The sequence below is a fragment of the Eutrigla gurnardus genome (assembly GCF_963514095.1).
Source record: "Eutrigla gurnardus genome assembly, chromosome: 9".
NCBI classification, from domain to species: domain Eukaryota; kingdom Metazoa; phylum Chordata; class Actinopteri; order Perciformes; family Triglidae; genus Eutrigla; species Eutrigla gurnardus.
Window position 1 is genome coordinate 10,713,154 of NC_139923.1, and position 13,340 is coordinate 10,726,493.

Below are 13,340 nucleotides of genomic sequence, written 5' to 3' on the forward strand. Positions count from 1 at the left end.
AGTAATGTTGAATACATAACAAACAGCGGGGGATTAACACATGAATAACCCTGTCACATCATCAGTTCTGCCGAAACATACTGTGGGATTTATAAACCTCGAACATCAGGTGAAACCCATAAGAAAGCATATTTCCATATTCTTGTCAAGCAACTTCTAAACATCCAGAAACAGCTTGTTTCTCAAAGGGAAGCAGATCAGAGAGGCACATCTGTACAAGCGTCACAGCTGCAAGAGGCAGAAACTAGCATGACTTGGAGTTAGATACCCTGACAGAGTGACATCGGCGTCATTTACACCACCTAAGCTTAGCATACACCTGTAGTGTAGAGCACTGCTCACTCTTCCCCACCTTAACCACCAACACAGCAGGACTTATAAGGACTCCGGCGATGCCACACTGACACCTGGTGGCTCCACGAGGTATTAAAACCATCACAGCAGCCTTCCCCAAGGAGCCACAACGTTCTCATTGCTCTCAAAACTTCCCACTGCTGCTTGGTTTTCACAGCACAATGTCAGCCATAAAACGACAGACTGTGTCTGTTCTATTGCATTGTGTCAGCAGACTACTGGGCCTTGAAAGCAGCGATGAGAGTAAAAAAGCAGGACACACATGGCAATTTCAAGACAGTCAGTTTATTGAACAGCAAATTGTGACAGGGAACACAATATATATATATATATTTAGATTTGTTTTAATTGCATTGTCAACAATGTCAAGAACTGTCATTCACCACACATATTCAAAACATCCTCTTTGCCACACAGAGACTTTTTAGATGGACAATGGGGGTGAAGGTCCTTATTTTAAAGTGCAATAATGCACAATTCCTCTCGGAGGAAGACAACAGAGGCCTTGAGGAAACCCCAGAAGGCCTCCAATTTCCCCACTTGCATCATATATTGTGTATTATACATTGTGTTTTTTCTGTGTTTATCTTCATTTTTTTCTAGTGTGTGTCTGTGTGTAGCTTCTACTTATTGCATATCAGTGAGCTGGTTCGTGAATGTTTTCAGTGAATGTGTAAAGCACTAATTCTTAGATTAAAATGTAATAAACTCTTCACTATAATTAAAATACATCTCATAATATCTAAGATACATTCTTATATCCGATTAATTTAGAATATGTAGGCGATATACATTTGGTGAATAACTGCTGATTGGTGACATAGTGGACACCATCACATGGGTCTCTTATAATGACCTCATGTCAGCCCTATGGATCAAGTATTACACAGACATACATAAACTTTCTTACAAGACTAAACCGTTAATCTCAATCAATACATCCACTGAAATAAATCAGACTTTAATTCATGTCTGCAAAGGCAGCACATTGTTTTCCAGGAAACAAAGTTGGCCATGTGGTCTCTTGTGCCTAATAATCCTTTGTGCTTTCTTTGATTGTATACACTCTACGTCATACATTTGGTGTTTTAGAGCCCCTCTGCATTTACCTGCAGCCCCAGCTGTGGATGCCGGGGAGAGTAGATGGCAGAAGAGTGTGAAAGATAAGAGGGAAAAGGGGAGAGAGCATGGGTTCGACAATCGGAGAGAAAAATACTGCAGTGTCACTCTAACAACTACACATCAACTACGGCACTACACAGTCAGACTCACGCACGTAGAACCAAATGCACAAGGTCAGTGAAAATCCACAGCTGAGTAAAACAAAATTACTTGCACAACATCTTCAAGATTCAACCGAAGAAACATTTTTTTCAACTGAAAACAACAATGGAGGGGTGAGGGAAGGTTTAAAAAAAAATTACAACAAGAATCTCAACAACAACAAAAAAATAGGCATTATACAGTAACGACATATGAGATGAACTGGTAATTGGAATGTTGAAAAACTACAACAGTAATTTATAAAGACAAGCTCACACAGGTTGACAGGTATTTTTTTGTCGTTTCCCTGTGGCTCAGCTGTCACCTGTCAACATGGCTGGAGGTGCCAGTCCATGTCTAGCAGTTGTGTTGTCCCTGCCTGGCCTATGGCTTTCAGTTAAGACATTGATAACTGAGGTTCACTAGCTAGCATTTGATTCAGTCAGCACGGCCTTGGTCATTAGTGCCATCAATGGCAGCTACCTCATGAAAGAAGCACCGTTCACAGATGTTAGATTTACAGTCTAATGTCAGCAGGTCCCCATTGTCCAATCTTCACTTTCAGTCATTCACTTAAAGCTAACTACATTTCTGACATCATTAAATGATGTTCTGTTTAGTCCCAGTTGATAAACCAGTAGGAAACAGGATATCAAGTTGACCCAACTTAACCAATAGCTCAGGAGAAATAGTGCCTCCAAATAACCTCCTTGATCTATACTAGTGTTCACCTTTGCATACAGTAAAAAAAAAAACTCACAGAAATTCTGCGTTTCAGATTAAATGATGTTGGTTGCAATAAAGCATGTTCCTTCACTTGATATGTCCACTCCCTCATAATAAAATAAAATCACAATAATATGGATTGGGGGGTGGGTGGATGGGTGGATGGGTGGGGGGGGGAGTTGGAGAGGTACTCTAGGTGTGCAAATAAGCCATCATGTACGAACCAAACAATAACTCCTAAAACATAAAGTTCATATCATCTGCATATGTACAATATAGTTAAGGTGGACACTTTGACACAGAAAAAACAACACATACAAATATATAGTGCTATACTGCCTAGAAAGGAATTCTGATAAATAGATCTCACTCCCACAAATGATAATACATTGAAAAGTTGCATCACGGGCAACAGTACAATTGACGAGCTGCTTGAACAGTGGGAGCGAGGAAGGAATGTGATTGGGTAGTACACATCAAAGTCACCTTGATCTCCGGCGAGATAAACCAATGGCAGGGCTTCAGTGTTGTGATGCATAAACAAGATACCACAGGGCTGCTTTCCCTCGCAGCTTAAAGCAAACAAAACCTCTAAAGCAAGCAAGCCGAGATGTTTGGTCAAAATCATAGAACATTGAAAACGCATTGGTTTCATTTCTGATAAAGAAAGGTTCAAGATTAGCTCTTTGGATCCAGCCAATGAATTCAAGGTTCAGACAAAGAATTTAAATTGACTATGAACTCATCTGTAAACAATATTAATAATGTCTGGATCTGAGGGCTTTGAACTACATCAGCTAAGGTCTTACTGGCTCCACAATGGATGACTGATGAGGCCTCAGCATGTAATGTTGATTAGTAAATATCTACTAATAATCTGTCGTTCTAATGAAATGTCTTTCAACACATTTATTGTTCACGGCTAACGCTTTTATCTGAAACTACCATTTATCTTAAAGGGCAGAAAATCGCTGCCGCTCAGCTCTCTGTGGACTGAAATTATTAAAGCGCCAAGCACTTTTGGCCACAATCCAATCAGTGATGTCACAGCAGGTGTTTTCCATCATCCCTCGAAGGCAGAACGCCTGCTGTGACATCACTGAATGGGATCGGCCGCGACTACATCTTGCTCGACAGTTTCAAGCCATGGAAAGAAGCATAGAGGCGGGTTTAAACGATGTGCACATGTAGTTTGGTTGTGCATACGGCCCAAATGTTGTACAGCCTAGGGTGAAACTACAAAACAGAAGAAAACTTTTGACGGAGGCAAAACGGTCAAAACCATTGTTGTAGCACTAAATAGCAGATGGAATCTGATCTAATTAAAAAGCCAAGGCAATCAAAGTCTGCTTGGAGCTGAATGGCAGGGTTCATCACAACCACTTACAGTCAGGGATGTGGCGTCACAGGAAAGATCATAGGGGATGTGCTAGCATCACGTCAACACATCCCCTGGGTCTTTGCCTGAATTATATATAAACAATATCTATTTTTAAGACATAAGATCTGGAGAATTCTTTGAATAGCATTTTAAGTAATCATGCTACTCTTCTAAATATATGTCTAAGTAAAGTATGTGCATTTAATTTAGCTAGTATCATTTTCAATAGATCCCTATGGTCTTTTCTGTCATTCAGAGACTAATGTCATTTACAATTACATAGTGTAGGGCTTGCAGAGCTGCAGCAACCAAGGGCAGTACATCTAGTTTGAAAATGTGACAATCATATTCAGAAATGCAATAAAATGCTGTAATTATAAAGCGATCTTCCTTTCAAACTTCAAATGATATTTGTGGCTTCATTTCCAGACAGCTATAGCTCAGCATGCCTACTGGATTGTTGTGTGCCACCATAGGCAGCTTGGCAAACAAAGGCTCCCTCCTAAACTAGTTCAACATTCAACACAACAAATTCAAAACAACATGTAAATGATCGGCCAAGTTTTGACCCATCGAAAACATTTCTTTCAGAGTGAGATAAATGAATCCTCACGCGGTTGGCGTGAATCATTGTGGGAGGGGAAGGCAGAGATTGTGTGCTTCTCAGTTGTCTCTTTTAGGCAAGAAGCTGAGGATATATTCACCCACCCCCAGGAAGTAGATCACCTGGGCGATGCCAAACAGAGGTGCAATGACCAAGGCTCGACAGTAGGCTCCCTTAAGGAAGGCTGATGGACCCTCATTACGCAGGATTTTCCTGGAAAACAATTAAAAGCGCATTATTAAAATTGAATACAGCCATCACTAGTTATATGCCAGTAAGTGTAGCGTTGATGGTAAAAAATTCATCATAATAGAGCTTGTAATAAAGAGAAATTCCCAGGGGAGGATCTTGCATGAACCCTGTACTGAGGTCCAAGTAAGCCACAATATTTATTTTTACTTCTATCACTCTTCTGGTCAAAACTGCATCTTGGAAGTGCACTAGAAAATAGCTGAATTTCCACTGAGCTGCTAAATATATTAACTGTCTGCGTACAGCCTGATCAATACAATGATATGCTGGCACCACCTATGTCTCCATTGAGACTCCTCATGGGTATAAAAAGCTCGTCCACGGGTTTATGCCGGGCGCTGGGTCTGAGACAATGCGCGTTAAATCCATTTTTACTTGACGATACACACAGCACAACACATGCTGCAGCAGGACAGACATAATGAGGTCACCTGATACAGTCAGTCACTCCACTGTACGTGTCTTCTGTGCTTCCTCGGTTCAGCGACTGAAGTCTGGTCTTTATCACTGCAACACACAGAGTGAACAACATCAACTAATGGTGCACACATTTCTGCAACAATGTTCACAGTCTCTCTGCTCACCGTCAACAGGGTTGACAGCAACTGCCGCTGTGCTCCCCGCAAGGCAGCCTGATAAAAACGACACATAGAAAGGAGCAGGCCCATCTACGCCTCTTTTGCCCAGGTTGTTCAGGTTGGCAAAAAGGGGGAAGTAGATGATGGAGAAAGGAACATCCCTACAAAAAGAGAGAAATAAGTCAGTCATGTGAAGTTCATTGGAGTCGGTTGGTAAAACTAGTTGCCAGATGTGTTTTACCTGAGCAATGTGGCACCAAGTCCCTTATAGAGTCCAGCAATACCCTTTTCCCTCAATAATTCTCTGGTGAGCTGCATAGCTGTTGGGGACTTGGTCTCCACGGTACCTGCTGCCACAGTCTCTGGCATCAGCTTCCTCTGAGCCTCTATGGAGCATCAGAAACACAGCATTAATAAGAGTAAACGCTTCCTATAAAGCTAGAAATGCAATGCTAAGAACAGGTATGAAGACAGACATTTTGAATTCATAACAGTAAGCAACCGGCATAAACCTGTTGTGATCTCTCACATGACCACATGATGCCACTATTTCTCCAGTTTACTCCCTACATTCTTTGCTATAACCACCATCTGGATTCAATTTCCTCTTACCAATTCGTCCAGCATCTTGGAGCTGGATTTTCAGCATCTCCATAGGAGTTGTGACAATAACCTGCAACCAAACAAGATCAAAGGTGTCAGGTACAGTGCTAACATATGCACACTGTGAACAAGGACCAAATTAGTACTGTGTGTGTCAGGCGAAACTGTAGTGTAACTGTACTGGCATCCATTAGCTACATGTCAACTCTTGTTTTCCTCTGTAATCCATGCAGTAGTAACTAGTTAACTGGCTTAAGGATGAGACGGCCATGTTCTCGGCTACAATCTTAATCCAAGGTCTGCTACTCTTAATCTAATCACGGTCCTGAGGCTTGAAGCCTTTGCCCTCATTGACAAGAGGCATTTCCCTCTGACTCACTCGCTCAGTGCACATGGCCAAGCACACCGTCTTATCTGATCACTCAGATCTAGCTGCCAGTGTATGCCCGTGTGTCTGTTAACAGTACAACATTCTAGATTAGAAATCATTCATGAAAATGGAACGTTTCAGGTCACGTTCTGATCACAGATAACAGGGACAATGTGCAGACACAAAGCCGTCAGCGTGTGTCTGCAACTACCTCCCTTCATTCAAAATGTGGTGGTGGCTAATTCTAGCTGCAGGCAGTGATTAATGAGGTGATGGCTGAGGCCCAGCGGTGTGTATGTGAGCTGACATTGGCAGTGTTAAAGGAAGCAGTTCCAGATGGAGAACAGGAGGATGCAATTAAAGTGGCACCTCACTCACTCACTCACTCACCTGGCATGTACCTGCACCGCACCCAGCCAGCATCTCTTTGACCAGAGTGAGCTTTCTGAAGAAAGAAAAAAGACGACAGAAAGCAGGATCAGATTAAAGAAAGCAAAAGACTGACAACTTTATTTCTTTAGTCCTTGAAAAAGGAGTTTGTCTTCTCTACAAACGTGTTTGGGCAGATTAATAATTCACAAGGTGAGCAGCTGGGCCAGACGAGTCAATCATTTATCAGCTTGCATGTTCGTCACCAAAGGGATGCAGATAGATGGCCCAGAAACCTTCAGGTTTATCATGGGAGACAATGAATGGTGACTATGTATAGCAACACCACATGATGGTTGCTAATGTTTGACGTGTGATACCATCATGTGTTCATTCGACCTGGAGACAGGACTTCTGCTGACTGCTGCTAACAAAACACCATGAAATACTCAGAGGAGACTACAGTAGAGGATTAAGGAGAGGCTTGGTGAGAATACAGGCAGCTAATGTGTCAGGTTGCTTGTTAGTAAACATGCCAGTTAATCACAGTATAATGAAGGGAGAGGGTGTGTGTCAGTCAGCGTTCTAGCACGTCTATGCCTCACCCATCCTTGGAGAGGTGATGCCTGAAGAAGTCATTGGCAGCCAATTTGATGGCTTTCTCTGGCGTGACTAGTGTTAAGTTCACCGCCGCTCCTGAGAGGATGAAACGGACAGAGTAAGGAAGAGTGGGCGCCAAAAAAAATAAAAAAAACAGAGAAGGGAGAGAGATAATTGCAGCATGACACAGATCCATGTATTTGATGTCTGTAGTCTCACTTTGAAGCTTAAAAGCAACCCAGTTTTGATGTTCTCATGTTTTACCCTCAGTGAGTTTACACATCAATCACAAGAATCTAAAAATAATAAAAGCTTACCTCGGTACATCCCAAAATACCCCTCTGACCGGATGGTCTTAATAAGGCAATCTGACCTGAAACATAACAGTTGGTATGTTTGTCAGCAAAGAATCTGGTGACGTCAGTGCTGAGTATAGCCGAGCAAAAGGTATTTCCATGTTCATATAAGTCAAATACATAAATCATACATGCTGGTGTAAAGGCGACATCCATTTTGCTGGTTTTGCAAGCGAGTCTTGGCCAGGTCAATGGGAAACACACAGGTCACTCCAATTAGGCCAGCGACCCCCCCATTGATCAATTTGGCAGGCAAACTGGACAAGAGACAAAAATATGCAAGGTCAATAAATGAAAACAAGGCCACAGTGCTGCTGTATTAGCAGTCATTCCACTTTCCACCTCACCTGATCTGCTTGTCAGCCATTTATCTGAAGCCCTGGCTGGTCAAAGTGTCAATCTGTCTGTAAGCTGGTCACTCTGTGGTCAGTTTGTTACGGTTGTGTGTTGCTGTCCAAGTGGGATTATTTAGTCTGATTGTGCACTTGCATTTGTTGTTGTTTTTAAGTTAGGGGATATCTGTAAAGAAATAGGAAAGGTCACATTAAACACTCTCAAAAAGTGGTTGTTAACAGAAGCGTTCCAACAAAATAATAATTACACAAAACACATTTCAAAAGTTAAAATGAAGCAAAGTTGCCTTCATAAACAAGTGTTGTTCCCCCAAATCCCCCAAAAATCACTATCAGTTGGTTAGAGCTGCTGTTTTCATGCAGCAGAAAGGAATAAGTGCGAGTGGTCATTACAATTATTCATACAACTCAGCTCAAATAAACAGCTAGAAGCATTTTAGAGGGCTACATGATAAATGTTGGTTAGATTGTAAAAGAACTCGCTGACTCTACTCCCCAGCAAACCAAATAAAGTCCTCAGTTACAGGCGGGGTAGCAGGTCAACACTATCAAATACAAGGAAGCAAGCAGAACATCTTCACAATTGAGAAGCTTGAATAGTTGCTGTTTACTTTTTGTCAATAGACTACGTGAATCAGCCCTAGTTGATTATAAAAAACTCTGTATGCCACATATTAACCCCTAAACAGGGACAACTGCACAAATACATTTCCATAATGAATGACTGGACACCATAAGTACTCAACATTGTTGACAGCTCCTTACAAATAGAGCTTTAGCAATCACTGTAGAGGGATTACTCTCTGTTACAACACATCTCTTACCACTGGAGCATCTGTGCGTCACGCGTGTCCTTGAACACACGTGCTTTATGCATGAGCTCTCTCATTGTGAGACTGGAGTCATACGGTATAGGGGAAATCATGTATAGTCACGTATTGCTAAAAGGACAATTTCTCAACAAACACATGAAACCTGTCTGGTGTGGCCAAGAGGCTTCATATTTTAGGTGCAGAATGGCCTCAGTGTATGAGATGCTTCTCATTTCCCCTTTCATTCTCTCCACCCCCTCCATCCACCAATCACAGCCTGCCTCTGCATGTGCAACCCGCCCCCTCCCCTCTCTTCCCTCCCCCGTCATTTCCTTCAGTCACGAGTCACGACTCACAAATAGAGTTTTCCGTCTCAGATCTTTGCTGACTCCAGAGTTTTCTTTGTGACGTGCACCTGCACTCGTATGCAATGATATCACTGAATCCTCAGATTGTTTGCCGACTGTTTCAGCAAACGCATCTGCGAATGAATCCAGCTGTGGTGTGGGTGTTTAGTTTGGATGGGGATTGAGGCCCCCGTCGGCTGCTCCAGAGGTGGAGGAGGGAGGAGGAGGCTTTCAGAGTAGGTCAGCCAGCCGCCTCTCTGGTCTCTGTTAGCTGGGTGTGCTCCTCTCTGCCCCCTGGAGCTGCCGTCTCACCAATTTCACATCCAGTTGTGTTACAGACACCTTTTCACTTGCTACTTTTGTTTTCCTATTTCATGTAGCTGACTTCCTCCTGAACTAAACTCCAGTCGGCCCATTCTTCACCAATAATTTACAGAAGTCTATATGATGTTCTGTTAGTAATAGGACTGAGGAGATAATGTATGGTTAAGAGCACTGCAGTCTTACATGAGTGACCCACCAAACTGACATCTCCCTGCTTCTCTTTCATGCTTGCAGCTCTACTTGTCCACATCAATTCATCTGCACCACCACCACACAACCGTGTCTGCACCGGGACATTCATTGGACCCCGCCATAGGCTGCCTGGCTGTCCTGTCTTTTCATGACAATTGGAGCCTTTATGGAAAAGACTAGTCTCAGTGTGCAGATTCCACAGCGCGGTGACATAAGTCATCAACGAAATCGCCAGGGAATTCTTTTATTCACACAGCAGGAGAAAAACAAACAGGAAACTGGAAACTGCAGTAGAACTGGTATTATTGCTCTCCCGACCCCACGTAAACACATGACTACACCACTTTAAAGACTGCAAAGTACTGCAAGTCCCCCAATTCACTACGCTATAAAAAGAGGAGAGTAACTTCAAGACAAAATAAATTATTTAAAGTGACTCAGGTGACACATGTGACTCAAAACATCTCTCACTTAAACACATACACACACGGGTTCCATTTTTGAGTTTTCACCTCAAGAGCAGATAAGCAATGATGAGTAAACAATAGATAAGGTGATGGTGCAACATGCCTGCCATGCAGAACCTTGGACTTAACAGCTTAACTCAGCCAGTTAGTGGAGGATCCAGGCACCGACTGATGAAACAGTTCACTTTCTGACCCTTGTTCATCATTTCAACTTGAACAATGAGACACAGTTCCTCTGATAAGGATACTGACAATTGATGTTGGTGAATATTGTCAGCAAAGCACCAAGAAATCTTCTTTTGCTCGAAGTTAGTTGATAGATCAATGCTTATATAAAGAAAAGGTATTGTGTGCTATGAAACAGTTAATGTAATGCCACAATGGTGGGGCAGCATACATATTCTCATACCATTTATAAAAGACACACTGTTATATGAAGTGCAATAATTTAATAGAATAATGTTAAATTAGTTTCAGTACAACACAGAAGATCAAACACTTACCATGCATGTTGGACAATTAAGTTTTAAGACAGACGATAGCTGGTAACGACCAGTAATGGTAACATTTCTTTTACAAAGCTTACATGGAGCTAGCTGCTTTGACTAAGCTGCTGTACAGTACGACTCATTAACAAAGACAAATATAACTCTGCAAATACTGAAAACCTGGAGACAAATCCACACAAGTTAATTTCCTGTGCAAGAAAAATCTATGCAAATTATATTCCTATCATTCAAATCAACCAGAGAAAACACAGCTCCTTGGCTACCTCTTTGTTCATGTGACAAACAAAGCAGAGATCTTGCTGACGTTGAATGGAAAGGAGGAAGAGATGGGCGAGAAAGCACTGTGGTCATCAGCGCTTCGCTCATGTGACTGTGGCCGTTTGAAAAGTCTTGAAGCAGGCCGTTGTTACAAGTCCATCTGTCTCACTTGTACTGGTTTGATTAACACACTGGGAGTGTGTTCCTGCAATGCTCGATCAGATGTCAAATACTTCTCTGAGCTGCAAGAGCCTAAATCTCTAAATGTAATATACAACTCAAGCTGTCCACTTTTACATACTTTCCCAGAGACATATTTTATAAGTCATGCAGTTACTGTGCTTTTTTCTCCCACTTTTATTTTTTTTAAAGATGCTATATTTTAATATCTACAACACTGCAGAAACGAGGGCTGAAATGTGTGGTGTCACAGATAAATCTGATTACTTCTCCCCTGAAGCATCAGGATTATAAACCTAATTCCTATTTATGGAAGCTCTCCTGCAATCTCCATTCACAACCAGTGGAGTGTGGGTTATGGGCACAGCGATGCATTTCCACTACACTGCTGCTCTACATATTGCAGCAATTAAACCTGCAGTTATGCATTGTTATAATTGCCTGCGGTAGATCAGAAATAACAAGGTGGCTGTAACTTTAAAAGATGCACGAATGCCCCTCCAGTGCAGAGAGGTGGTGCAGTGTTTGTTCCCTCCTCTGATACAGCAGGTATCTCTGGTGGCCCAGTTTGCAAGTCACCTGGGCCTTTTCTATTGTATGTGCTCTCTGTTTTGCCTCCCTCTCAGCTTTCCCCCCAACCATGATAGGGAAATAATGACACCGCTTTCCTAAATGCAGCATTGAAGCATCTGATTACAGTTGGCAGATTACAGTAAGGCCTTGAATGGTCTGACTGTAACTTTCACACAGACCCATCTTCCCACAGCACAGCCATTCCATTCATCACGCATCAACCAGTGACATTTAGTAGTCCTTGCCACCGGAATATTAGCACACTTTAGGAAATGGTATATGGGTGTGGTTCTCATGCGGATTAAGTGAATATTTCACATGATGAGAGTGAATCAGTCGTTTTCAGCGTTACAGCCAAAAACAGGTACAACAGTTCCATTGGAAAACACAGGATGTCACCCTACACCCAAGTATGGCTCACCTCATCAATTATTACAAGGCTGCAGGAGTGCTTCATTACACTGCTTGGCCTCATCATAACCTAACCAGCACAGTGAAAAGAGATACTTCTTTAAAAAAAAAACCTGCGTTACTACTTGACATCTTGCACAGATGTTACATTGTTTCATCTGTGAGGCTTCAGCAAAGGAGGGTGTGAATAGTACTGCAAGGTGGGTAGACTGTCTGTATACAATCAATAATGATTTCATTAAAATACTCTATCTTTACCATCCTGTCCTAAGAAGCCACAGCGTGCTAATGTTTAACCAGTGTGCCTGTCAGAGGTGAGTAGCTTCACGTTTCTCCACCAATGAAAGCGGAGGTGGGTCCAGTTTAAGTGGGTTCACCCTCCATAATTAACGTTACGCCCTCACTACTGTGCGGAAGCTGGTCCGAGAGAAACACGGTAACTGGCCCGGTTACTGTGTAGTAACATTTAAAAAAATTAAAAAAATTAAAAACCAAGCATGCTACAATTCACAGACAAGCTGATAATGACCATGAATAACCGTTACATCTGTCGCCGAGCGCTCGTCGGTTGTATTGGTCAAATATGATGACAAGACAACATGACTAACGGGGATATAACGGTCCGCCGTCATTTCTACCGTAGCTTAAGGTTACATTTCAACAGTCTATAGGCCCGGCGACAACGCTGCAGATTTAAACCCACCATATGCAACGTCCGTTAGGTAAAGAAAACGCTGGACTCGCCACATAATAGCGGGATATGATTTGCTTCTCACAGCGAAGCAACACATAAAAATCACAGCACTAGCTGGATTTCCGTCTTTCCAAAGAGATGTCTCTCCATTGTAAAGACACTTGTGTCGCCTTCACGTTATTCCGCAGGTAAAACGTTAACGGCAACAAGACACGTCGCCTCGACTCACAAGCAGAATTAGTGCATCCCGTTATCCACATACCGTATAGAGCGTTTCCGTTATCTCTCCCGGTGTGGTCGAGGTGAGTAATCAACGCCGCTTCGCTCTGTACGGTTGGCTGACAGACCGACAACAGCTAAAACCGGTGTTACTAGCATTTGAGTCCAGTGTGGGGAGACAGAGGAGGAGGCGGGAGGAGGGGGCAGCCGGCTTGGCGATGGAGTAGGGCTCGGTATAAAAAAAGAGAAAATGGATTTAAAAAGGGGGTCCTCTAGTGGTACGTAGTAGAAGTACAGACAGATTTTGTATTTGCAGTAAAATGTAGAGGGTGGGGTGTGTGGAGCAGCGTCATCGTGACGATTCATCTCAACCCAATGACCTTGAACACTAAAATAGAAAAATGGCTACAGCTGAAATATTGGAGATGATGTGCGAAACGACCAATGACTCAGAACAGGACCATCAGCATGTTTAAAAAACAGCTGACACATTTCTTTCAGAACAGTTTTAGATGAGATGAAAAGAGTGGAAATGCATACAAACA

General features: G+C 42.5%; 1 protein-coding gene across 1 annotated transcript; it reads right to left on the reverse strand.

The window, feature by feature from the left end:
• Window positions 1-627: 627 nt before the first annotated feature.
• Window positions 628-13,154, reverse strand: slc25a22a (solute carrier family 25 member 22a). Its single transcript, XM_084016563.1, has 11 exons — window positions 12,839-13,154; window positions 7,804-7,975; window positions 7,588-7,713; window positions 7,418-7,473; window positions 7,106-7,196; window positions 6,522-6,576; window positions 5,771-5,831; window positions 5,400-5,544; window positions 5,165-5,319; window positions 5,012-5,087; window positions 628-4,541 (listed from the first exon to the last, which is right to left on the reverse strand). Exons 2-11 carry the CDS (start codon window positions 7,821-7,823, stop codon window positions 4,388-4,390), a joined length of 939 nt encoding a protein of 312 aa, XP_083872689.1. The 5' UTR covers window positions 7,824-7,975; window positions 12,839-13,154; the 3' UTR covers window positions 628-4,387.
• Window positions 13,155-13,340: the final 186 nt, after the last annotated feature.